General features: G+C 41.3%; 2 protein-coding genes across 5 annotated transcripts in view; one reads left to right on the plus strand and one right to left on the minus strand.

The window, feature by feature from the left end:
• The window catches only part of HERC3 (HECT and RLD domain containing E3 ubiquitin protein ligase 3), a 150,062-nt gene that overhangs the window by 24,865 nt on the left and 99,404 nt on the right, over nt 1-25,793 (minus strand). For all 4 annotated transcript variants that reach the window (XM_061192621.1, XM_061192624.1, XM_061192620.1 and 1 more), the window contains 2 exons: nt 24,117-24,183; nt 22,316-22,398 (listed from right to left, as the gene is read on the minus strand). In XM_061192621.1, coding sequence (XP_061048604.1) covers nt 22,316-22,398; nt 24,117-24,183 — 150 coding nt within the window. The remainder of the gene's footprint in view (nt 1-22,315; nt 22,399-24,116; nt 24,184-25,793) is intronic.
• Nucleotides 10,557-11,976, plus strand: NAP1L5 (nucleosome assembly protein 1 like 5). The gene has a single exon (XM_061191732.1). It carries the CDS (start codon nt 10,676-10,678, stop codon nt 11,234-11,236), a length of 561 nt encoding a protein of 186 aa, XP_061047715.1. The 5' UTR covers nt 10,557-10,675; the 3' UTR covers nt 11,237-11,976.

The raw sequence follows: 25,793 nt of genomic DNA on the forward strand, positions 1-25,793 counted from the left end.
TTCACCCTTTGTATGGAAACACAAAAGACCCTGAATAGCCAAAGCAATCTTGAGAAAGAAAAACGGAGCTGGAGGAATCAGGCTCCTGGACTTCAGACTATACTGCAAAGCTACAGTAATCAAGACAGTATCGTACTGGCACAAAAACAGAAATACAGATCAATGGAACAAGACAGAAAGCCCAGAGATAAACCCACGCACATATAGTCACCTTATCTTTGATAAAGGAAGCAAGAATGTACACTGGAGAAAAGATGACCTCTTCAATAAGTGGTGCTGGGAAAACTGGACAGCTACATGTAAAAGAAAGAAATTAGAACACTCCCTAACACTATACACAAAAATAAACTCCAAATGGATTAAAGACCTAAATGTAAGGCCAGACACTATAAAACTCTTAGAGGAAAACATAGGCAGAACACTCTATGACATCATTCACAGCAAGATCCTTTTTGACCCACCTCCTAGAGAAATGGAAATAAACAAATGGGACCTAATGAAATTTAAAAGCTTTTGCACAGCAAAGGAAACCATAAACAAGACGAAAAGACAACCCTCAGAGTGGGAGAAAATATTTGCAACTGAAGCAACTGACAAAGGATTTATTTCCAAAATATACAAGCAGCTCATGCAGCTCAATGTCAAAAAAACAAACAACCCAACCCAAAAATGGGCAGAAGACCTAAATAGACATTTCTCCAAAGAAGATATACAGATTGCCAACAAACACATGAAAGGATGCTCAACATCACTAATCATTAGAGAAATATAATTAAAAACTACAGTGAGGTATCACCTCACACTGGTCAGAATGGCCATTGTCCAAAAATCTACAAAGAATAAATGCTGGAGAGGGTGTGGAGAAAAGGGAACCCTTTTGTCCTGTTGGTGGGAATGTAAATTGATACAGCCACTATGGAGAACAGTATGGAGGTTCCTTAAAAAACTAAAAATAGAACTACCATATGACCCAGCAATCCCACTATTGGGCATATACCCCGAGAAAACCATAATTCAGAAAGAGTCATGTACCACAATGTTCACTGCAGCTCTATTTACAATAGCCAGGACATGGAAGCAACCTAAGCGACCACTGATAGATGAATGGACAAAGAAGATGTGACACATATATACAATGGAATATTACTCAGCCATAAAAAGAAACGAAAATGAGTTATTTGTAGTGAGGTGGATGGACCTAGAGTCTGTCATATTGAGTGAAGTAAGTCAGAAAGAGAAAAACAACTACTATGCTAACACATATATATGGAATCTAAAAAGAAAAAAAATGGTTGTGATGAACCTAGGGGCAGGACAGGAATAAAGACACAGATGTAGAGAATGGACTTGAGGTCACGGGGAGGGGGAAGGGTAAGCTGGGATGAAGTGAGAGAGTGGCATGGACATATATACACTACCAAATGTAAAATAGCTAGCTAGTGGGAAGCAACCGCATAGCACAGGGAGATCAGCTCGGTGCTTTGTGACCACCTAGAGGGGTGGGATAGGGAGGGTGGGAGGGAGACACAAGAGGCAGGAGATATATGTATATGTATAGCTGATTCACTTTGTTATAAAGTAGAAACTAATACACCATTGTAAAGCAATTATACTCCAATAAAGGTGTTTAAAAAAAAAAAAGACATAGGGATAGTGAAAAAAAAAAAAAAATGAACTAGAACTTGAAGGTTTGGAAAATTCTCAGACTATCCATATATCATGCTCTGGAAAAAAGCCAAGGGTGTGGCTGAACAATGGTTTGCTGTAGAGATCAGGCATGTGACTCATGGACCAATCATCTCAGCAGAAGCCAGGAATAGAGATGTGGCTATCCAGGAAAGATCTGTGGAGGACCCTCTTGTCTGATGGCTTGGACCCCCATGAATTGCCTGGGAGGCCAACAAGGTTTATGAGAATTTTATACCAGCAGAAACACTGCCAGCTTGCACTGAAGGGGCAAAGATAGTAAAAAATGAAGAAAGGCTGTCAGGATTCCACAGGTGTGAAATGAGCCAGTAGAGCTAACTGGCTGTGAACAAGTGTTATCTTTCAAGAAAAGGGAAGAATGACCCCAACGGCAGATAAGAGTCCAGCAGGGCTATCGCTGCCACCATGGGCATAGGTCCAGGAACAAGGCCAGCACTTCCATGGCTCCAGAAGCTGGGACTACTATCCCAGTGGGCCAGAGGACAGAGCATGGAGCCAAAGAGGATCGTTCTCCAAGTCTTAAAATCTAATGAGCAGGGGACTTCCCTGGTGATCCAGTGGTTAAGAATCCGCATTCCAATGCAGGGGACGCGGGTTCAATCCCTGGTCAGGGAACTAAGCTCCCACATGCCGTGGGGTAACTAAGATCCCACCTGCCGCGGGGCAACTAAGCCTGCGTGCTCTAGATCCCATGTGCTGCAGCTACTGAGCCCACACACTCTGGAGCCTGTGCGCCACAACTAGAGAGAAGCCCACACGCCGCAACGAAAGATCCCACGTGCCGACGCAGCCAAATAAATAATAAATACATAAATATTTTTTAAAAATCTAATGAACAGAATGGGAGAAAATATTTGCAAACGAAGTGACTGACAAAGGATTAATCTCCAAAATACATAAACAGCTCATGTAGCTCCATATCAAAAAAAAACCAAACAACCCAATCCAAAAATGGGTGGAAGATCTGAATAGACATCTCTCCAAAGAAGACATACAGATGCACATGAAAAGACGCTCATCACTAATTATCAGAGAAATGCAAATCAAAACTACAACGAGGTGTCACCTCACCCCGGTCAGAATGGCCATCATCAAAAAATCTACAAACAATAAATGTTGGAGAGGGTGTGGAGAAAAGAGAATCCTCCCACACTGTTCGTGGGAATGTAAATCGGTACAGCCACTATACAGAGAGTATGGAAGTTCCTTAAAAAACTAAAAATAGAGCTACCATATGATCCAGCAATCCTACTCCTGGGCATATATCCAGAGAAAACCATAATTCAAAAAGATACACATACCCCAATGTTCACTGCAGCACTATTTACAACAGCCAGGACATGGAAGCAACCTAAATGTCCATCAACAGAGGAATGGATGAAGAAGACGTGGTACACATATACAATGGAATATTACTCAGCCATAAAAAGAATGAAATAATGCTACTTGCAGCAACATGGATGGACCTAGAGATCGTCATACTGAATGAAGTCAGTCAGAGAAAGACAAACATCATATGATATCACTTATACGTGGAATCTAAAAAAATGGTACAAATTAACTTATTTACAAAACAGAAATAGAGTTACAGATGTAGAAAACAAACTTATGGTTACCAGGGGGGAAGCTGGGGGATAAATTGGGAGACTGGGATTGACATAAACACACTACTATATGTAAAATAGATAACTAATAAGAACCTACTGTATAGCACAGGGAACTCTACTCAATACTCTGTAATGACATAGATGGGAAAAGAATATGAAAAAGAGTGGATATATGTATAGGTATAACTGATTCACTTTGCTGTACAGCAGAAACTACACGACACTGTAAATCAACTGTACACCAATAAAATTATTTTTAAAAATCTAATGACAGAATGGCCATTATCAAAAAAGCTAAAAACAAAAAGTGCTGGAAAGGGTGTGGTGAAAAAGGAACCCTCCTACACTCTTGGTGGGAATGTAAATTGATACAACCACTATGGAGAACAGTATGGAGGTTCCTTAAAAAACTAAAAATAGAACTACCATATGACCCAGCAATCCCACTACTGGGCATATACACTGAGAAAACCATAATTCAAAAAGAGACATACACCCCAATGTTCATTGCAGCACTATTTACAATAGCCAGGACATGGAACCAACCTAAATGTCCATCGACAGATGAATGGATAAAGAAGATGTGGCACATATATACAATGGAATATTACTCAGCCATAAAACGAAACGAAATTGAGTTATTTGTAGTGAGGTGGATGGACCTAGAGACTGTCATACAGAGTGAAGTAAGTCAGAAAGAGAAAAACAAATACCTTATGCTAACGCGTATATATAGAATCTAAAAAAAAAAAAAAAAAAAAATGGTACTGATGAACCTAGTTTCAGGGCAGGAATAAAGGAATAAAGAGGTAGACATAGAGAATGGACTTGATGACACGGGGTGGGAGGGCAAAGCTGGGGCGAAGTGAGAGTAGCATCGACGCATATACACTACCGAATGTGAAATAGTTGGCTGGTGGGAAGCAGCTGCATAGCACAGGGAGATCGGCTTTGTGCTTTGCGATGACCTAGAGGGGTGGGATGGGGAGGATGGGAGGGAGACTCAAGAGAGAGGGGATATGGGGACATGTGTTTGCATATGGCTGATTCGCTTTGTTGTGGAACAGAAACTAACACGGTACTGTGAAGCAATTCTACTCCAATAAAGATGTATTAAAAAAAATAACTAATGAAATTTGCCCTGCTAGGTTTATAATTTGCTTGGGACCTCTGGCCCCTTTCCTCCTCCTTTTAGAATGAGAATGTCTTTCCAATGCCTGTCCCACCATTGTATTTGGAATTATCTGTCTGGTGTCACAAGTTCACAGGCTATAGAAGAATTTTGTCTCAGGATGAATCAAACCTTAAGTCTCACTCATACCTGACTTAGACGATATTTACACGATATATTAGTCCAGACTCTCCAGGGAAACAGAACCAATAGGAAGTGTGTGGGCATGTGTGTATATACATATATAAATAGAGAGAGAGATTATAAAGCATTAGCTCACGCAATTATAGAGGCTGACAAACCACAAGATCTGCAAGCTGGAGACCCAGGAGAGCAGATGATGTAGTTCTAGTCCAAAAGCAGGCAGGCTCGAGACCCAGGAAGGGCTGATGCTTCCGTCAGAGTCTGAAGGCAGGAAAAAATTGATGTCCCTGGGCTTCCCTGGTGGTGCAGTGGTTAAGAATCCGCCTGCCAATGCAGGGGACACGAGTTCGAGCCCTGGTCTGGGAAGATCCCACATGCCGCAGAGCAACTAAGCCCATGTGCCACAACTACTGAGCCTGCGCTCTAGAGCCCGCGAGCCACAACTACTGAAGGCCGCACACCACAACTACTAAAGCCTGCGCGCCTAGATCCCGTGCCCTGCAACAAGAGAAGCCATCGCAATGAGAAGCCCACGCACCACAACGAAAGAGTAGCCCCCGCTTGCCGCAACTAGAGAAAGCCCGTGCAGAGCAACGAAGACCCAACACAGCCAAAAATAAATAAATAAATTTATTTAAAACAAAAAAACTCATGTCCCGGCTCAAAGGCAGTCAGGCAGGAGGAGTCCCTCTTACTCAGCCTTTTTCTTCTATTCAGGCCTTCAACTGATTGGATGAGACCCATGCACATCAGGGAAGGCAATCTGCTTTACTCAGTTTCCTGATTCAAACATTAATCTCGACCAGAGACATCTTCACAGACATACGCAGAGTAACGTCTGACCAAACATCTGGGTACTCCATGGCCCAGCCAAGTTGACACAGAAAACTAACCATTACAGAAGAGACTTTAGATTTAGAGTTGATGCTGGAATAGGTTAAGACTTTGGGGGATGCTGGAATTGAGTGAATGTATCTTATAGGTGACAAAGACATGAATTTGGGGGGGGGGGAGGGCAGAGAATAGTGCGTTTTGGGTTGGACTGCGTCTCCCTATAATTCATATATTAAAGTCCTAACCCCCATTACCTCAGAAGGTGACCTTATTTGGAGACAGGGTCTTTACAAAGGTTATCAAGTTAAAATGAAAGTATTAGGGTGGGTCCTAAGGCAATATGACTGCTATCCCTATCAAAAGGGGAAATGTGGACACAGACCTGCATAGAGGAAAGACAATGTGAAGAGACACAAGGAGAAGACAGCTATCCACAAGCCGAGGAGAGAAGTCTGGAATAATTCCTTCCCTCACAGCCCCCGGAAGGATGCAACCCTGCCAACACCTTGGTTTTGGAGTTCTAGCTTCCAGAACTGTGAGACAATAAATTCCTGTTGTTTAAACCACTTAGCCTGTAGTATTTTTTTACAGCAGCCCTAGCAAACTAATACACAGACTCTAATCTCTGTCAGTTAGTATTGGTCTCACCACATTCTTTTCTTTAACAGTGATCATTAACAGTTATGGAGTGTTTACTAGCTGCTAGTCACTGCAATAAGTACTTGGATACATGCTACCTCAGTGAATACTCAAGGCCACCCTTTGAGTAAACTTTACGGTGTAAGAATTGTGACTCAATAAAAATAAATATACAAACAGTCAAGAAAAAACAACTTTTTTGAAGTTGATGTGATCATTATTGCAATTTCAGAACTGAATTCAAGAAAACAACTAGTATAAAGGCAGGGGCAGAAATTGAAGCCAGATGTCTGAGTACAGACCTGTGCTCTCAACCACCTGATCAAAGTGCCCTCCCTTACCCCGCCTCGCTTTCTTCCGATGTGACAGCTGCGTGAGAAATTACAATATGCCGAGATAGCTCATCTTGCTATTCACAGCTATGTGTTACTTGCAGCCCCACAGTACACTAGCGTCCACAAAGCCCATAAAATGAGACAACTCTTAATGAGTTAATTTTTAAACACACAAATTTTAAAAAGCAGGTACTATATGCATTGCCAAGGGTTTTCAGAAGTCTGAATCCAAACTGTAGTAAGGGTCTTTTTAAACGCTTGTCAAACCGATTCTGAAATTAATACAGAAAGTCAAAGGAACTAGAAAAGCAAAACAATTTTGAAAAAGAACAGAGTTAGCCAACTGGAATTACCTAACTTCATGACTTATTATTATAAAGCTACAGTTATCAAGTGTGGTATTGGTGAAAGGACACATAAATCAATGCAACAGAACAGTAAGTCCAGAAATGGATCCACATGTACATGGACAGTTAATTTTTGCCAAATTTGAATGAGCAATTCTGTGGAGAAAGGATAGTATTTTCAATAGAAGTCGTACTGCATCAACAGAATATTCATATGCTAAAGGTATATATCCCTATACCTGACACCTATTTAAAAGTCAACTCAATATGGATCGGAGTCTAAAAGCAAAACTTTAAGTTGTAAAACTTCCGGAAGAAAACATAAGACCAACTCTTTACGGCCATGAAGTTGGCAAAGATTTCTTAAATATGACACCCAAAGCATAATCTATAAAGAAAAAGTTAATAAAATAGATTTATCAAAATTTTAAATATCTGCTTTTTGAAGACACTATTACAAAAATGAAAGACAAGCCCCAGACTGAAAGAACATATTTACAAAACACGTATCTCACATAGGACCTGTACCCAGAATATATAAAAACATTAAAAAGTTAATGAGAGCAAAAACTTCAATTTAGAAAATGGGCAAAAGCTCTAACAGACATTTCATTAAAGGAGATATATGAGTGACACATAAGCACACTGGAAGATAATATCTTTAATCACCATGGACACATACACAGCTCTGAGATGAGGGGACGAAAAACCAACAATACCAAATGCTGGCGAGCGTGTGGAGCAACTGCAACTCTCATGCACTGCTAGTGTGAAGGCAAGGGGTACAGCCGCTGTGGAAAACACCATGACGTTTCTTATGAAGTTAAACCTACATTTACCGTATGACCCAGCAATTCCACTTCTAGATACTTAGCCAAGAGAAATAAAGACCTCTGTTCACACAGAAATCTGCTGATGAATGTTCACAGCAGCATTATCCGTAATCACAAAAAAAAACTGGAAATAACTCAAATGGGAATATTACTCAGTAATAAAAAGGAACAAAGTACTAATACAGTATACAGAACACCGCTGATGAATCTCAAATTCATTATGCTGCGTGAAAAAGGCTCCACACATATGATTCCATTTATGTGACGTTCTGGGGAAAAGACAGAATTATAGAGACAGATAACAGATCAATGGTTGCCAGGTCGGGCAGGAAGGGAAAGACCAGGAGCGTATCTGGGGGAAACGAGGTGACTGCTCTGCAGTTCGATGACTGTAGTGTTTACAGGACTCTGTATGTCTGTCAAAGTATCCTAAAAGGGTAAACTTTATTGTACACAAATTAGATCTCAATACAGACTTAAAAAAAAAAAAGAGTAGCCTTGAGACCGGCTGGGACCCTTTGCTGCAGTGCTGGCACCTGGACAAACATCTCCTCCAGCAGGAAAATACAAAGAAAGCAGAAGGGACTAAAAATAACCGCATGCGTGCCCAGTTGGGGCAAATTACGAACAAGGTACAAAAAGACCAAAAACCCAACGTCACTTCTGAGGAACCAGGAGCAAAAGCAGGGTACCAGGAACCAAAAGCAGGGTACTGCGCATGCCCCCTGCACACAGACCCACTGGGCAGACCAGCGAAGCTACCCCTCTGGCCTGACCCCTGGACCCATTCCTACCCTCGCCCCAGATAAGGAACCCGCTCACCTCCCCGCTTAGGGAGTGAAAAGGGAAACTGTTATGTGCTTTAGCTCCCTTGTGCTGTAGCACTAGTCCCAATAAAGCCTTGCTTGAATTTCTTACCTGGCCTCTTATCAGCTTCTATTGATTAAGGAGTCCAAGAACCCCATAGCTTAAGGCGAAGTTTAAAATTTTTTTTTAAGATGGGAACATAAAAATCCTAAAAGACGGGCACACCCTGGTGGTCTCAAGCAAGTTAAGTTAGTTAAATAGATTTGAATAAAGTTTGGGTCTTGTTTTGTTTTGTCTTTTTAAAGTATGTCACAGCTTCTATACTACAGGAGTTTGAAGGCCTGGTTTCTGCCCAATTCTGCCAATCAGGTGATACATAATTGTAAGAGAATATTTATTTCACTTTCTTTTTCTGCTGCTAAGTTCCTTATTTTTAAAAATGAGAAAAGGCATTCCTAACCTCAAGGTAGCTTTAGTTGGCTGATCGTATACATATTCCATATATGATATATGGAATATGTATACGATCAGCCAACTAAATATAGATACATTATTACAGCAAATTCAGTCAGAGTTAACATTGAAATTTAACAAAAAAAAAACTCAAGTCATTACAAACGCTAACAGGGAAGCAGATAATAAATTATCTGGAACGGAATTAAGAAAGTAAGTAATAGGAATCACAAGTACCAAAAAAAACTAGCATGTTTGCTAATGGGAATACATTGGGCCTTTTGTAAATAGTAACTTTCTTTGGGGATGGGCACAAAGATGTCCTTTTGTAAGAGAATTATTATTGCAGGTTATCTTTGTGGATTAATAAATGCAATTTAATTATTTTGCAAACAAAACACTTACCAAGTGCCCACCAAGTGTCAGCACTAAGTGCTTTACATATTATTAACTAATATCCGCAAGAACCAAAAGACGGCAGCAAATGTACTTAGGGAAGTAATTTCCTTACAGTCACAGGTTTTATGGAAAAGCTTCAGCAAGTCCCAGTATAACTGATGAAGGAAAAGCATTTATATCAGTCATGCCGAATTTGAAACCATTCCTGAAGAACCCCTGTAAAGATCGTTTGCGTTCCATACCTAAACTATGTGCCCTTATCCTTATTCAAGAAGCTATCGTTCTGATTTAATAAATGAGGAACTGAAATGTCTACTCACATGGCTATCACAGAACAAGAGCTCGGTATTTGATAGCTTTTCTCAATGTTCTCATACACGAATCACCGGTAAGAGCCATAGCACAGGTGCTGAACGTGCCTCGGGGACAATGCCTGTACGTGCGTGTGTGCCAGCGCGTCCCCCAGGAACGGCAGTCCTAAACACATGCTTCAGGCCCGGGAAGGCAGGCGGCCCTCGGCCCGGGCCTCAGGGCTTACACGGTCTTGCTTTCTTTGGCCCTCCTGCAGCTTTATTCCTCCCCAGAGGCCAAGAGCTCCGAGGACCTTTCGAGAACATTCCAGGATACCGGCGTTCCGAGATTCCCTATCCAAACGGCTCCAAAGCTGCTTCCAGGGTCCGTCTAGCTGGGAGAAGACCCTGCCACCAGTATATATGCTGCTAGGCTGGGAGAGGGGCTGCTGCGGGGGGGGGGGGGGGGCGGGGTGATGGGGGGCATGTAAACTGCACTATTCCCGCCCCCATCATCACACGCACCCAGGTCCTCAAGGGGGTGGGACGGAGCCCGCTCTCCCCGCGCCTCCACTCTCCGGAGAAGAATTCAGTGAAATCTCAGGTGCTTAAAGACGGCTCCCCAGCAGTAAGCCAGAGACGCCCTGCCAACGGCATGCCAACGGCAGCCCAACGCCAGCTAAGGGGAGATGCAGACAAACGCCAAGCCAGGCGCAGTGGCGGATGGAGATAAAGCCCTCCTCCACGGCGCATCCCCGCGGCCAGCCCCAGCCCCGCTCTGCCGCGGGGGAGGCGTGCGCGGGCGGACGGGCAGGGTCGCTAAGAAACGGGTGCGGACGTCGCCCGCAGTGCGGGGACACGGCAGCGCAGCACCGGCGGGCGGCTGGCTGGCGCGGCTCGAGGGCCCGACCATCAGCTGATCCTGGGGAGCCAGTCAAGCGCCCGCGGGGGCAAAGGGCGGGGCCGCGCCAACGTCCCCGCCGCGGCCGACGTCAGCGCCGCTTGCCGCTCGCCGCTCGCCGCTTGCCGCTTGCCGCAGGATCGCTGGGGCGCAGCTCGCGGGCAGCTCTCCGCGGGAGCCACCGAGACCTCTGCGCCGCTCCGCGAACATGGCCGACTCGGAGAACCAGGGCCCCGCGGAGCCGAGCCAGGCGGCGGCGGCGGCGGAGGAGGTAATGGCGGAAGGCGGTGCGCAGGGGGGAGATTCTGACAGCGCGTCCGGCGACTCCGACGGCGCGGTCGGTCAGACGGCTGAGGAGCCCCAGACGCCTGCGGAGAATGCACCGAAGCCTAGAAATGACTTTATCGAGAGCCTGCCTAACTCGGTGAAATGCCGGGTCCTGGCGCTCAAAAAGCTGCAGAAGCGGTGCGATAAGATAGAAGCCAAATTTGATAAGGAATTCCAGGCTCTGGAGAAAAAGTATAACGACATCTATAAGCCCTTGCTCGCTAAGATCCAGGAGCTCACCGGTGAGATGGAGGGGTGTGCATGGACCTTAGAGGGTGACGACGAGGAGGAGGAGGATGGAGAGTACGAGGAGGAGGAGGAGGGGGAGGAGGAGGAGGAGGGGGAGGAAGAGCCTCCAGCAGAGGCTGCGGCGCAGGCGGCGGGCGCCGCCGCCGAGGATGAGGGTCCCCACTCGGCAGTGTCTGACGACGCCCAGAAATAAGCGGGGGCAGAGACTGCAGAGGAGAATGACGACGCAGATTAAAAACCCCGATTTTTTTTTTTTTTTTTTTAACACATCGGTGGACTTGAAAAGGCTCAGGTTTTGGACCAAAATACAATGTGAATCAATTCTGACATTCCTAAAATCATATTAAATCGACGCAATCAGATTCTGGCCAGCCCGTTTCCAATCTGAACACCAATATACCAAAAGGTGTTGCAAACGAGTTAAATTCGAAATGGTTTTTTCATGATCTCTTCTGCGAGGACTGGAGTTGAGACTTCCTAAGGGTGTCAAGTAGATGTGAAGTAAAGAACGTCACTTGGAAACCCTTGGATCACACTATCATCACACTACGCACAGACACCCCAGCCGAGACTGAACATGTTCTCAATGCCTAATTCTGCAATTTCTTTAGTCTTGCATTTTTCCAGCGCAGAAACAGCAGAACCCAAGAAAAATCTCATCTTTAAGACTTTGCTTTCGTAACCCAGACATCAGCTTTACACTTCAGAGAAGCGTGATGGGATGGAGGAAGCCCGTGCCGGAGATCATGACAGTACTGTTAATGAGGCCCAGAAAACTGCCACTTCAAATTCTAAAGACTGTTCTGAATATTTGGTTCTGAGAAGGAGGGTGTATAACCTGTACACTATTGTCAACATATGTGTTCATTATTTACAGTCTCGTGTTTATGTGTTTTCTTGGTAGTGTCTGTTTACAAAGGTGTTAAAAAAAAAACAAACCCAATGTTTAAGTATTGATCCCTTTAGCATTTTACAAACATTAATTTACTTGAAAAGATGTAGAATCTAGTAAATTCTGTAAAGCATGTGTATCCAATGTTATGTTTGATCCTTGTGATGTCTTTTTGTCTTGTAGCTTTTAGAATGTAGCTGTGAAAATTATCAGAACTCTTCACGGAAGCTAATGTGTGGAAAAAACATATACTTGAAAAACCAATCCAACTGTGTGTCCCCACCCCCAGCTCAGAAGTAGAAGGGGTTTAAGTTTGCTTGTGTTAGCTGTGCCTTCATTATTTTGCTATGTAAATGTGATATATTAAATATAAAATGGTGCATAATCAAATTTTTCTGCTTGAGAACAGACTGTCATACAGTAAAGGATTTTTAGGAGGACACATTTAATGTAAAGACTCAGCTTCTTTGTGGGTTTTGAATTGTGTGATCTATAAAGAAATTTAAGCATAACGTTGTTTACCACTGTGGTGTTAATAAAACAGTATTTTCAAAAAACAAAAGGACTCATACCCTGACTGCCTGGAATCAAATCCCAGCTCTGCCTCCTATTAGCAATGAATCTTGGGCAATTACATTAATCTGTGTTCAGTTTCTCCTCATCTATAAAAGGGGGTAGTAACAGTCCCTTCCTCACAGGTTATTATGAAGAACAAACTAGTTAATTTACATAAATCCCACAGACCAATGTCTGACCCTAAGTGCTCAAGATATTTTAGCTATTATTATTATGGTTATTATTATTAGATGAAAGATAAAGATGATGATTTGAAATTCAATCCTCCTAAATTACGAAAGAGGAAAAAATACATATTATATTCCTAAGTTCATGATATTACTGTTAAAGAAGTGGCCTTTAATTCATAAACACAGGTAGTTCAATAAACTGTCTTGTTTTGTTTTCCTCAATATAAAAATCAGGTTTTGATTTCTTCCCAGAAGGGATAAAAGACTTTAATGTGACATTATGCATATATTAAAAAGTCTATTTCAACTTTATATTTGGGCATTCTAAATGAAGTATAAAATTGAAGACCCCCCCAAAATTTTAAACACAAACGTGTTTTCTTCCATTTCCCTTAAGGGTTAAAATTAGTCAGAAGCAAAATTAGACTGCTTTACCTTAGGGAACGGAAGGAAGCTCTGATCTGTTGCTAATGACAATAGTTGAGTGAAACCTTAATGTATTATTAATCTTCCTTAGGGCCAGGACAACAAAAAGAGAAAATCAACATAATGTATTACATAAGTCAATGATTATCTTAATCATGATTATCTGAAATAGAAGGAAAAAAAATCTAATAAAATTCAATATTCATTTCTTATCCCTAGGAGTAAGAGACTGTCATTTAATATTTTTCTAGATCCCACAAAAACGCAAAAAGGAATGAAACAAATAAGGTGTGTAGTTAGTGGGGGGAAAAAAATTTTTTTTTCAGGCATGTGATTACACATAGAAAACCCAAAAGAATCAACTGAAAGCTATCACATTCATAAATTTGAGGAATAGACCAACCATATAAATATATAAAAACCAATAACAATTTCTAGGCACTACTAATGATAAAAATATATGCAAAGGGCTCTCTTTCACAGTAGAAATAAGAAATCAAAATATTTATAAAAACCTCTAATAAAAATGTATATAACCCATGGAAAAAAAAAAAACCAGAGTATCACAAAGAAATGTAAAAGAGGCCTTTGGAAGGTGAGACTGAATATCACAGAAGTGTCAATTCTTCCCAAATTAACTTTTAATTTATTACACTTCAAATCAAAACCCAAACTGGATCTGGAACCATATAGTTACCCTAATCTTCACCTGTAAGAATAGGAAAACAATTAAGATTTTTACCTTAGAACAGACAAAAAAAATTTTTTTAATTGAGGAGAATATATTATTAAGTATCACTTTCTAGACAGGGAAAGGTTAAATTTAGAATGATTTAAGACCAAACGAAATAATCGACAGGCGCGACAATTAAGAAGTTTTAGAGATTTAAACAGACTCCACATTTTTAAAAGTAAACAGCAAACTGGGAATAAAATCTGCAATAAATACAGATGGCAAAGGGTTAATAATCTTAATATAATAAAGAGTTGATACAAATGATACGAAAATCATTTCATCTTAACAGAGAAATACGTAAAGCCCATCAGCGGACGACTTTAAAAAAGGGAAATACTAAAAAAAAAAAAAAAAAAAAAGGGAAATACTGCAATCCTGCTTGGGGCAGCAAGACACGTCCTGAAAGGGCGATACTAAGCGGACCAGGCCTCCAGCAAGGTCTGGAGGACACGCATGCCGAGCTGCGTGCTCTGGCCAGCAATATTTTTCCTTCACTTATGGTAAGACTTCAGCTGTGGGGTTTTCTAGCTACCGGTCATACCACTGTTGGTTACTTTTCTCAGGATAAGGCACATATATAATGCCCGTCATAATGTCAAACAATTTCCACCATTTTCCTAACTGGGTTGATCTTTCCCCTCTGTTTCCTGCACTGCTTATTTGATCGTTCCTCAGGCAGACATAAATCTTGTGTGTTAACATGTAGCAGGATACCCTCCCTGGAAGGCAGATCAAACACTCTTACTCATAAACCTTTTTTCATCCATTATAGGCCCAAATTAGTAAGCAATGCACAACGTAACTGGCAGAAGGAAAGGCAACTGTGCATTAGACATTCAACTCAGTCTCTAAGAGCATTACGCAGAAGCCTGCAGCATGCCCACGCTCCCTGCCCAAGCACATCACAGCAGCTCTCCCTGAGAGTTGACAATTAAGCGTACACACACACATTTGCATGTGCACACACATAGACACAAACACGTTTTTTTTATTGGGGTGAAATTCACAAAACATAGCCATTTTAAATGAACAATTCAGTGGCATTTAACACATTAATAATGTTGGGCAATGACCACTTCTATCTCATTCACTTTCTTTAAACAAAAATATTTTAGAGGTAAACATCAGTAAAAAGGATCAATGCTGGGCAGAATATGTGAAGTAGCCTATGCATGGAAGAAATACAAATTTTACAAGTGAGGTCAAGTTTCTTATTAAATTAGATTAGTTTTAAAAAAAAAAGAACACTCAGTATTTGTAAGGATTCGATGAAATGGGTACTTCTCATACATTGACGATAACGTATAAGCGGGTATAATTCATTAGCAAAATCAATTTAGTAAAAATATCAACAAATTTAAAATGATATATACACTAATTCAATTTCACCCTTGGGACCTTACCATTAAAAAGAAATTTTAAAAACAAAGCTTTCTACATAAGATGACTGATACAGTCTTATTAAAAATGGAGGGGGAAAAGAAAGAAAAAAAAAGGGAAAGAAAAAAAAAACACAGAAACAAGCCAGATACCCAAAAGAGAAAGAATAGAAAATACACATTTACACAGCAGGCTGTGCAGCCATTATTAAGGGTGTCCATGAGGGCTTTGTCTCAACCTAAGTTTAAAAATTCAGACATACACTTTTATACGTACATTGTATGTCTTTAACTATGCCAACTTTGTTTTTAAAAAATTGCATCGTCTGCCTGAAACGAAAACAGCAAACTCTTCGAAGTCATTTATCTTCTAGGGATGAGGGGACATGGGGACTCTGGAGCCCTGGTCTTGGCCCTCTAAGTGGCAGTGTAGTGAGAGCACAAGCTCTCAGTCAGACAGAATGGCTCTGAATTCTGGCTCTGGTGTTTGAACACTGGACTTCTGGCTGTGCAACCTTGAACAAGTGACTTACGTCTCTCTCTGCCTCAGTTTCAACTGTAAAGTGGGGAGGACTGCATGTGAAGGACTCAGAATAATGCCTGACACAAGGGAAGCACTCGAGAAATGTTACTAGCATTTTAATTATCTGCTATTCCTGTAACAGCCCAGTGCGAGTAACATGCAGATCTTAAAGATTACACCTCTCATATACTACCTCAAGATATCAAGGTGGGAGGAAGACGCAAGAGGGAGGAGATATGGGGATATATGTATATGTATAGCTGATTCACTTTGCTATAAAGCAGAAACTAACACACCATTGTAAAGCAATTATACTCCAATAAAGATGTTAAAAAAAAAAGAGAGAGATCAAGTGAAGTCTTTCATTGGTCCTAACTTCAGTAGATCTTAAGGAGCTAGAAGTGTTTGTCATGTGTGGGTTTTATTCTCAGGTTCTCTCTATGGAATCTAGGTGCCCTTTGGAGCACTTACCTTAAGCCTGGCATTTCCTTTTCACTATTCCCTCTCCCCACCCCTTTTTTAATATGGAAGAAATGGGGGAAGATATTGATTGCATTTGATTTGATTAAATTGAGTTAAACTGGGGGAAATCTAGAATGATATGTGGGGTTTTATTAATGGTAGTAACACCATGCCACAGAGTGTGAGACATACTTAACCACAAATAGTCATGTAATGCAGTATTATCCAGATGTGACTGCCCGTTGTTCCAAGATTTAGCTAAGATGTGGCCACCAGCCATCACCCACGGATGTTCTTTTACCTGGATGCTTATAATTCAATTGTCTGTCTGCAGCTCTTGTCCAAGGAAAGAAAGAAATTTTAAGTCCAAATGGAATGTAATAAATTATGGATACAGAATTGGTACCCTTCTGACATTTCCCTCCAGGGCAGTGGTGACAGCAAATATCTTACTGTTAACAGAAACAGCTTCAATGCCAGCAGTATCTGTATACACAACGCTCAAGTTAAAAATCCAGCAGGTGTTAATCTTTTGGTTCTTTCATTTAATTTTCTTAGACTAATCTATGAAATACCCAAAAAGGACCCCCAGTAATGAGGTTATGGCATATAACAGTCAAAAGGAAACAACAGCTGCAATGATTAATCTTTTGCCGTCGTATACAAGCTTTCTTACCAGGATCTCAACGTGCTTTAATGTTAAGATTTCTGCTTTTTGCAACATTAAAGATAAAGGAAAAAACATTTGCTTGGCTTCTTCTGGCTGTCCCTAACTCTGACAGCAATACTATGTAATGTGGCAGTAACCACACTAGGTTCTCAGAAGCCTTCCCAACAGGTAACTGTGTCAGCAAGGGGGTCTGCTCCTGTCACCGAGTACAGAGTCATGGACAACAGTGCCTAAAGCAGTGGGTGAGCTCACCACCGTGTGCTCGGTGAGTGCCAGCAACCCAGAAAAGCCGAAACCCAAACTTGCACCTAACACAGAAGCCATTCCATGTTTAAATTTCAAGCACCACGTACTGGCAATAAAAATAAGAATCCCCCTCTGCCTGGCAATATTTAAAACGACAGCACATTTTATTGCGCAAAGATTTGAAAACTTTTTTAGAAAGAGAGAAGCTACTTTTTAGAAAGTCATGGTAACAGAACAATGGAGTTTTGTAATACAAGTAAAAGAATAATGTAAGTTCCCTTATTACTCCCTTGAAATTATGTACTATCTTTCTTTTAAGGAACCTGTATGTCATCAGAACACCCTTATGGGAAATGTTTTCTAGAAGCAGCCCTGAGGTCAATTAGGGGCAAATAACTGCAAAGACAGAGAAAAGGAACCCACATGGCTGTAAACAAAAGCATGCTCTCCACACTGATTCTGAGGACCCCTCATGGGATCAGCAATGTCCAGGAGTGCATATGTGCAGTGTATGGTCAGGACATTCAAGATGGCTGTTCTCTTGCTCTCTGTACATCCCCTGCTCTACCTGTGCCTGCTTCACCTACACCTACTCACATGACTGACCTTCCTACAGACTTGCCCCAGGCCCTAGCTAATGACCGTTCTAATTTGAGATCAGAACATCTCTGCGAAGATAGCTTATCAAAGGGGTGCTGAGGGGCACGCCCCTCTACTGGTTTCCCTGATAACTGAGAGCCAACCTGACATCAATTCCCCCTATAACTGGTCACCTCCCCCATCCCCCCGGTAGCAAAGACTGCCACCACATCCTGCCTGACCTCGGATGCACACAGTGGGGTGTCGCTCCAAAACCTTGCTTCAGACATGTAAGATCTCCCATCCAGTAAACCACTGATGTCTCTGTTGCTGACTCCAGGCTCTTTCTTCGGTCTCAAGGCTGGGCAAGTACAGAGCTTGTAGGACTGCGGGGTGCAGCCCAAGAGTCAGCAACAGATATAAATAATGGAGAAGGAAAAAAAGAAGACGAAGAAAGAAAGTGTGCCACGGACCCACATCTATCATGCAACTCCTTTGCTCACAAACTTTACAGAGCACCTTCCCCTTTTTATTATGTCCTTGTCTCTACTTTCTAGTATCCAAATCTTAGGAGTTCTCCCAACAGCTCTAATCCCATATCCATCCTCCCAGATGCATCTGTCTACGTGGATTTCTCTGAACCCCTTCCGATCCAATTAATCAATTTTGTCTTCATATTTCATTTATGGTTACATATGAGAACGGCTTACCACCCTAAACAAACTGTGGTCTACTTCAGTGTTCCTGCACAAACTGTCTCTCAACTATTAAGTGAATTCAATTGCTGATTCAAAGAAACACCTACTGAATAAGGAGAGACAGTAAGAGTGAGAGAGAGAGAGAAGCACAGAGACAGAAAGAGAAAAACTCAGACCCGGAAAGAGACAGAGAGCAAAAAAGGCAGAGACAAAAAGTACTCCAAGAGAAATAATTTTATAAAGATATGAAAAAGAAAAGTCCCAACAACTGCCTCTTCTGCAGACTACATCACAAATCACCTATGCCCACACGACATCGCTCTTTTCCCCACCCGGTGTATCCAACACACAGTGCATTAGGATGACTCACCAGAATGTGAAGAAATTCTGAATATGCCCTTCCTCAGGCTGCTTGCCCAGTCCACTGTTAGCTCCTAACAAATGATGCACACACCGTCGTGTCTGAAATCTGACGCAAAAGCTCAGACATCCTTTGAACGACTAAAGACTATAGATGTATCTACGTACGTACATACATACATATGTAATAAAGCGATCATCAAAACCAGGAGGGAAGAGAAATCACCTGGACCCACAAAGCCACTTTATGATCTGCCATAAATTCCCCAATTCTAAAAACAGTATCAAGGACTTCCCTGGTGGCGCAGTGGCTAAGACTCCGCACTCCCAAGGCAGGGGGCCCGGGTTCGATCCCTGGTCAGGGAACTAGATCCCACATGCGGCAACTAAGAGTTCACGTGCCACAACTAAAGATCCCGCATGCCTCAACTAAAGATCCCACATGCTGCAACGAAGATCCCACGTGCCGCAACTAAGACCCATTGCAGCCAAATAAATAAATACTAAAAAATTAAAAATAAATAAAATAAAAAATAAAAACATTATCAGACTCTATGGAATAATGAGACTGTTCTTATTAAACAAATCATTTGCTGTCAACAAAAATACCAACATTATGTAGATAAAGAAAGGACAGTGCTTTCAGCTCCAAAAGATTCTTATCAAGTTAGAGTTTCGACTGAAACACCTACTTGAGACAAGACTAGCCTCTATATTAGAGTCCCAGAGTCAAGATAATTTCATCATCTGAAGCCATTTTGTTGGGTACTTAGCAACTTCTGGATTATTTTACTTAATTCTGGTATTATAGCTCACACTTTCCCCAAAGCTGAGGCTTCCTGGATAGTCTGGAAAGTTTACATGACAAAAAAGATTACTGAATGTTACATTAGACCACTTTGGCTTCTAGCTATCTTTAAAAATGTAAAAGGATGGAAGAAGAGGCCTGTCAGTTTTTCTATCATTCCTGTTTTCCAAAGGGAAAACTTATGGGAGGAAGCCAATATACATCACTTGGATAGAGTGAATTTCATAGGATCTCTGTTTGCATCTTTGCAACTATTTACAGTAAGAAGCCAACTAAAACCCAGAGTGAATTAGCTTTAATTTCCCAACATGCTTAAAACAGCAAACAACTTCTCTTCATCTGTAACTTTTTCCGTAGCTTCAATGAACCCTTGCCTCCAGAAGGCTTCCCTCGCTCACAGCCCTCCCAAGTAGAGACTGCACTCCCTCGTCTTTCCTCACCCCTACCACTTCTTTAAGCCGAGAAGTTTTGTCTCTAGCTAATGTGCTAACGGTCCCTAAATCCTCATCTCAAGAGTCTACTTTCTATTCTAATACATACAACTCCTCTAAGAACATACATTTTCCCTGTCCTCGTTTTTTATTTATTTCACCACTTTTTTCCTTGTGTAGGCAACCTCAAATTCGCTGGTGATTAAGACTGGCATAAGTAAACAAATAAACTACTGATATAAGACTTCTCTTCTAATACAACAAACTAGTGAATATAACAAAAAAGAAGCAGACTCATAGACATAGAGAACAAACTATGGTTACCTGTCAGGGGGAGGGGCAACATAGGGGTTGGGGAGTGGGAGGTACAAACTACCTGGTGTAAGATAGGTTCAAGGATGTACTGTACAATATGAGAATACAGCCAATATTTTGTAATAATTGTAAATGGAAAGTAACCTTTAAAGACTGTATTAGAATTTTAAATGCAAAAAAGAAAAAGAAAACATCCTACTTACAAAAAAAAAACTATGAATTGATTTTAAAAAAAGACCTCTCTTGATGATAAGACATAAATTTTCAGCTCTAAACAAAATCACCCAGGTATCACACAGACATGTCAAAATCAACACATACAAAATAGAACTCTTTCCCCTCCACCCTGCGCTACAGATTCTGTTTCCTGTTGGTCAGCTCTCCAAATTAGAAATCAGAGTTGTTATCAATACGTGCCTCTCGGGACTTCCCCTGGTGGCACAGTGGTTAAGAATCCACCTGCCAATGCAGGGGACACGGGTTCGATCCCTGGTCCGGGAAGATCCCACATGCCGCGGATCAACTAAGCACGTGCGCCACAACTACTGAGCCTGAGCTCTAGAGCCCGCGAGCCACAACTACTGAGCCCGCGCGCCTAGAGCCCGCGCTCCACAACAAGAGAAGCCACCGCAATGAGAAGCCCGCACACCGCAACAAAGAGTAGCCCCCGCTCGTCGCAACTAGAGAAAGCCCACGCACAGCAACGAAGACCCAATGCAGCCATAAATAAATAAATAAATAAATTGATTAAAAAAAATTACATGCCTCTCTAGTACCATCTGTATATAATGAGACACTAGCTCCTGCTGATTACATAACCAACATGTAGCCGGCTCTGTATCCCTGCTACCTTCACTTTGGCCGTTACCACCCTGCCCTTGAGCTACCTCAACAGCCTCCTAATGGGCCTCTCCACACGTGGCTAACTTCCATATGGCCACCAGTCATCACTCAAACAGAGATCAACCACGTCCCACTGCAAACCCATTTAAGGTCTTGACAAGCTCCACCCCAATACTACTGCACCCACCCTCCATCCACACCCTAACCCCCGCCCCACAAATACTCATCATTCTCTGGCATGTGTTAAATTTGAGAGTCTGACTCATAGTACTCCCTGTGTCTAAAATGTTTTCCCTCTTCAGTGTTTGGTCAAAGTGTTATGGCCTCTCCTCCTGGTTCCTTGGCACTTGGCCTATCACTTTCCTATCACATGTACCATAATCTACTGCAATCATTCATTACACTGCCCCTTCCCAGCTAGTCTTGAGGATAAAAGTTACTTATTTCCTATACCCAGCAACACGCCTGGCATACAGCAGACACGCAGTGCTTGTAAACTGAATTAATTAATATGCAGATGGCCCACAACCTCACTCACAATTTAATTCAAAAGCAAACAAAATTGAATTTTTTTCTCCTCCAAAGGGATAACACAGAGAAAATCATCGTGAAAAATCAGATATACTTGAATTAACTTTCATGAGGCAGAAAGAATTTAATTTAAAACCTGTATTACAAATTCTTCAGCAATAAAACCACAATAATAGTAAGCATCTTTACAACATTCGCTTATTCAACACATTTTTTGGAGCATTTTTATGCCAGTCACTCTGCTGGATACTGGAAACCTTGTGCTAAATGCTGGGAGTTCATTCATTCCAAAATGTTCTCCTATAAATTATCTCACTTTAGTCTCACAACCATTCCATGAGGGAGGCAGGACAGTTATTATAACCCCCATTTGACAGATGAGAAACTGAGATCAGAGAGTTCACGTGATTTGCTCAGGGTCAAAGCCAGTAAGACAGAGATGTAGAACTACAACAGTTATCTCCTGAACCCAAGTCCGCTGCTTCCTCTACTATTAAACCCCTAAAGTTGCATTAGCACCCTTACTCCCTCTGAAGAAGGGATGAAAATTTAACTTCAGTCTTGGTCTTAAAAGGAAAAGTGCAGAGAAATGAAGTAACGTGTGCACGGTCCAGGGTCAGGACTAACCTGTTCTCCTTGCACACAGCCACTTTGTCTCCCCCAGGTATCAGCTTCTTCTGTTCAATCACGCCATAGCTTTCTCGACAAATCTATATTTAAGGGGGAAGAAAGAAACATTTCAATTTTGTTGACCACTTATCTTTCTAGACCCCAAATGACTGAGAGAAACTTTAGGAACAAATGTAGCGTAATGACTACTTATTACCACAGAACATTCTCAGGAGGAGAAAGGGAACCTGAGTCAGAGAACACTGGCACCTTAAAAGATATCTTTTTTTTTTTCTTCATTACTGTTTTTTTTTTTTTAACATCTTTATTGGAGTATAATTGCTTTACAATGTTGTGTTAGTTTCTGCTCTATAACAAAGTGAATCAGCTATACATATACATATATCCCCATATCCCCTCCCTCTTGCATCTCCCTCCCACCCTCCCTCTCCCACCCCTCTAGGTGGTCACAAAGCACCGAGCTGATCTCCCTGTGCTATGCAGCTGTTTCCCACTAGCTATCTGTTTTTCATTTGGTAGTGTATATATGCCAAGACATGGAGTTGCCAATAAATGCAATCAAAGAGAAAATGATATGAACTCTAGAAAAGAAATTATATGTATAGGAGTAAAGAGGAATAATGCTTCAGTAATTTTCTTAATTGTATAGATTAATCATTCATTCATTTATTCAACACATTTACTGAACTCCTGTAACATTCAAGACACTCTGACTACCATATGACCCACCAATTCCACTCCTGAGTATGTACCTGAAAAAAACAAAAACAGTAATTCGAAAAGATACATGCACCCCAATGTTTACAGCAACATTATTTACAACAGCCAAGATATGGAAGCAACCTAAGTGTCCATCAGCAGATGAATGGGTAAATAAGATGTGACACATGTACACAATGGAATACTACTCAGCCATAAAAAAAAGAAGGAAATTGTGCCATTTGCAGCAACATGGATGAACTTGGAGGGTTTTATGCTAAGTGAAATAAGTCAGACTGAGAAAGACAAATACTGTAAGCTGTCACTTGTACATAGAGTCTAAAAAACACAACAAACTAGTAAATATAACAAAAGAGAAGCAGACTCACAGATTTAGAGAACAAACCAGTGGTTACCAGTGGGGAGAGGGAAGAGGGTAGGGACAGTATAGCGGTAGGCGACTAAGGCGTACAAACTATTAGGTATAAAATAAGCTACAAAGACATACTGTACAACATGAGGAATATAGCAAATATTTTATAATAACTATAAATGGAATATAACCTTTAAAAACTGTGAATCACTATATTGTACACCTGTAACTGATATAATATTGTACAGCAACTATACTTTGATTTTAAAAAAGACACTAAAGGGACTTCCCCGGTGGCGCAGTGGCTAAGAATCCGCCTGCCAATGCAGGGAACACAGGTTCGAGCCCTGGTCCGGGAAGATCCCACATGCTGCGGAGCAGCTAAGCCCATGTGCCACAACTACTGAGCCCATGTGCCTAGAGCCCGTGTTCCGCAACAAGAGAAGCCACCGCAATGAGAAGCCTGCACACCGCAACGAAGAGTAGCCCCCACTTGCCACAACTAGAGAAGGCCCATGCGCAGCAACGAAGACCCAATGCAGCCAATAAATAAATAAAATTTTAAAAATAAAAACAAAAAAAGACACTATGACTAAAATAATTTGGTTCAGAGAAGTCTCTGAATTTGTTCTTTGATTTGGAGAAAAATTAATGTTAATCGTGACTTGTAAGCATGAATGATGAAAGAGACAGCTACAATCATGAGTATACTGTGGAAATCCTTACCGTGAAGTTGAGGCAGAAAGTCTCCTCAATATCTTCCCCAGGGTAATCTAAAAGTTCTTGAAGACTCCTAATCACAGATTGACAGAGAAAGGAAATGAGGCAAATCAGACATGGCAATAGTGTTCCTATCTCAGTCACATGCCCACCAGACTGTTTGCAAGGAAACGCTATAAAAGAAGATTCTAGAATGAACATAAATCCAGACTGACAGAAAATCATGTTAACTGTATCTTGAAAAGAAATACGGCAGTTGACTTGTAAGACACTCATTAATCATTCTCTGTTCCTACTGACAAATCCTACTGAATTTATGAAGAAATTCAGATGGTGTCATATCTGACACGTGTGTTAACTCTGGTATTCCTCAGAAGTAGATACGTGAGGAGATGGTCTTGCAGCGGTCCTACAGACTTGCTTTATCCATATGCATTAGTAGAAAAATCCTCTTACCATAAAAAAAAGCTACAAAGTCACTGTATCCACTTAGGAATCTTCATGGCTTACTTGTTAATGCAAGGGGCTCTGTATGGTAAAGAACTGCCATATTAAAGAACACCGAAACATGTTTCTGCCAACAATGATCATATCGTATACTCTCACGAGAATACGTTCTTATTACTAGGCCTCATTCACACTTTCTTCTTTAGTGATCTCGGAGTCTGGCAGTTCCATAAAGAAAGAAAATTGCCCAGAAAGAAAATTCTTAGTGTGGAATTTAAATCTGTTTCCAGTTAACCAGCCAAGAAGATTACTTGAAATGCATCATTCTCAGCCAGGTTGGCAAAGAAAATAGCACACATTTCTGTCACTCTCAGTTACCAAAAAAAGCAACCCTGCCTGGGTCTCCTCTGCCATTTTTTTATATTCCTTCTAAATTTTCCTCTCTCTGTGCACCCTCTCCCCACATCCTTTATGATTTCTCTGTATTGGTGTCCTATACTGGTGGTGTGACAGTCTCATTTCCAGAGGGCACCTTAGAGACCACCCTTCCTCTATCTCCATCTTAAAATCAGTATTCTTTCTCCATAAAAAAGGGATGGTCCTTCCTGTTGAAGTCAAAAGAATTGTACTGTTTAGAGAAAGTCACAGATATGGTGTCTTTTTATATACTTCGCATTATGCTACCTAAAATCAATACAGAGAAACTCAGAATAAAAGGAGTTTTTTAAGAGCCAGAAAGAATAATAACATAAAAACATGGCTCCACTACACTGGAAAACCGTCTGGAGGTTCCTCAAAAGGCTAAACATAGAGTTACCATTTGACCTAGCAATTCCACTCCTAGGTACATACCCAAGAAAAATGAAAACTTACATCAACACAAAAAGTCTGTAAGAATATCCACAGCAGCGCTATTAGTAATAGCCAGAAGGTAGGAGAAAGCCAAACGTCCATCAACTGATGAATGGATAAACAAAATGTGGTATATATCCATATAACGAAATATTAGTTGGCAATAAAAAGAAATAAAATACTGATACAAGTTACAACTTAGATGAACCTTGAAAACGTGCTGTGTGAAAGAAGCCAGTCACAAAAAAACACACATGGTATGATTCTGTTTATGTGAAATATCCAGAATAGGCGATCCATAGAGACAGAAAGTAGCTTAGTGGTTGCCTAGGGCTTGGGGGATGAGGAAGTTGGGGATGTCGACCAAGGAGTACCAGGTTTCTT

Source organism: Eubalaena glacialis, chromosome 5 (genome assembly GCF_028564815.1).
Source record: "Eubalaena glacialis isolate mEubGla1 chromosome 5, mEubGla1.1.hap2.+ XY, whole genome shotgun sequence".
NCBI lineage: Eukaryota > Metazoa > Chordata > Mammalia > Artiodactyla > Balaenidae > Eubalaena > Eubalaena glacialis.

Bases quoted from the DNA above. Each gene is read 5' to 3' on its own strand.
- NAP1L5 (XM_061191732.1), top strand. From the start codon at position 10,676: ATGGCCGACTCGGAGAACCAGGGCCCCGCGGAGCCGAGCCAGGCGGCG.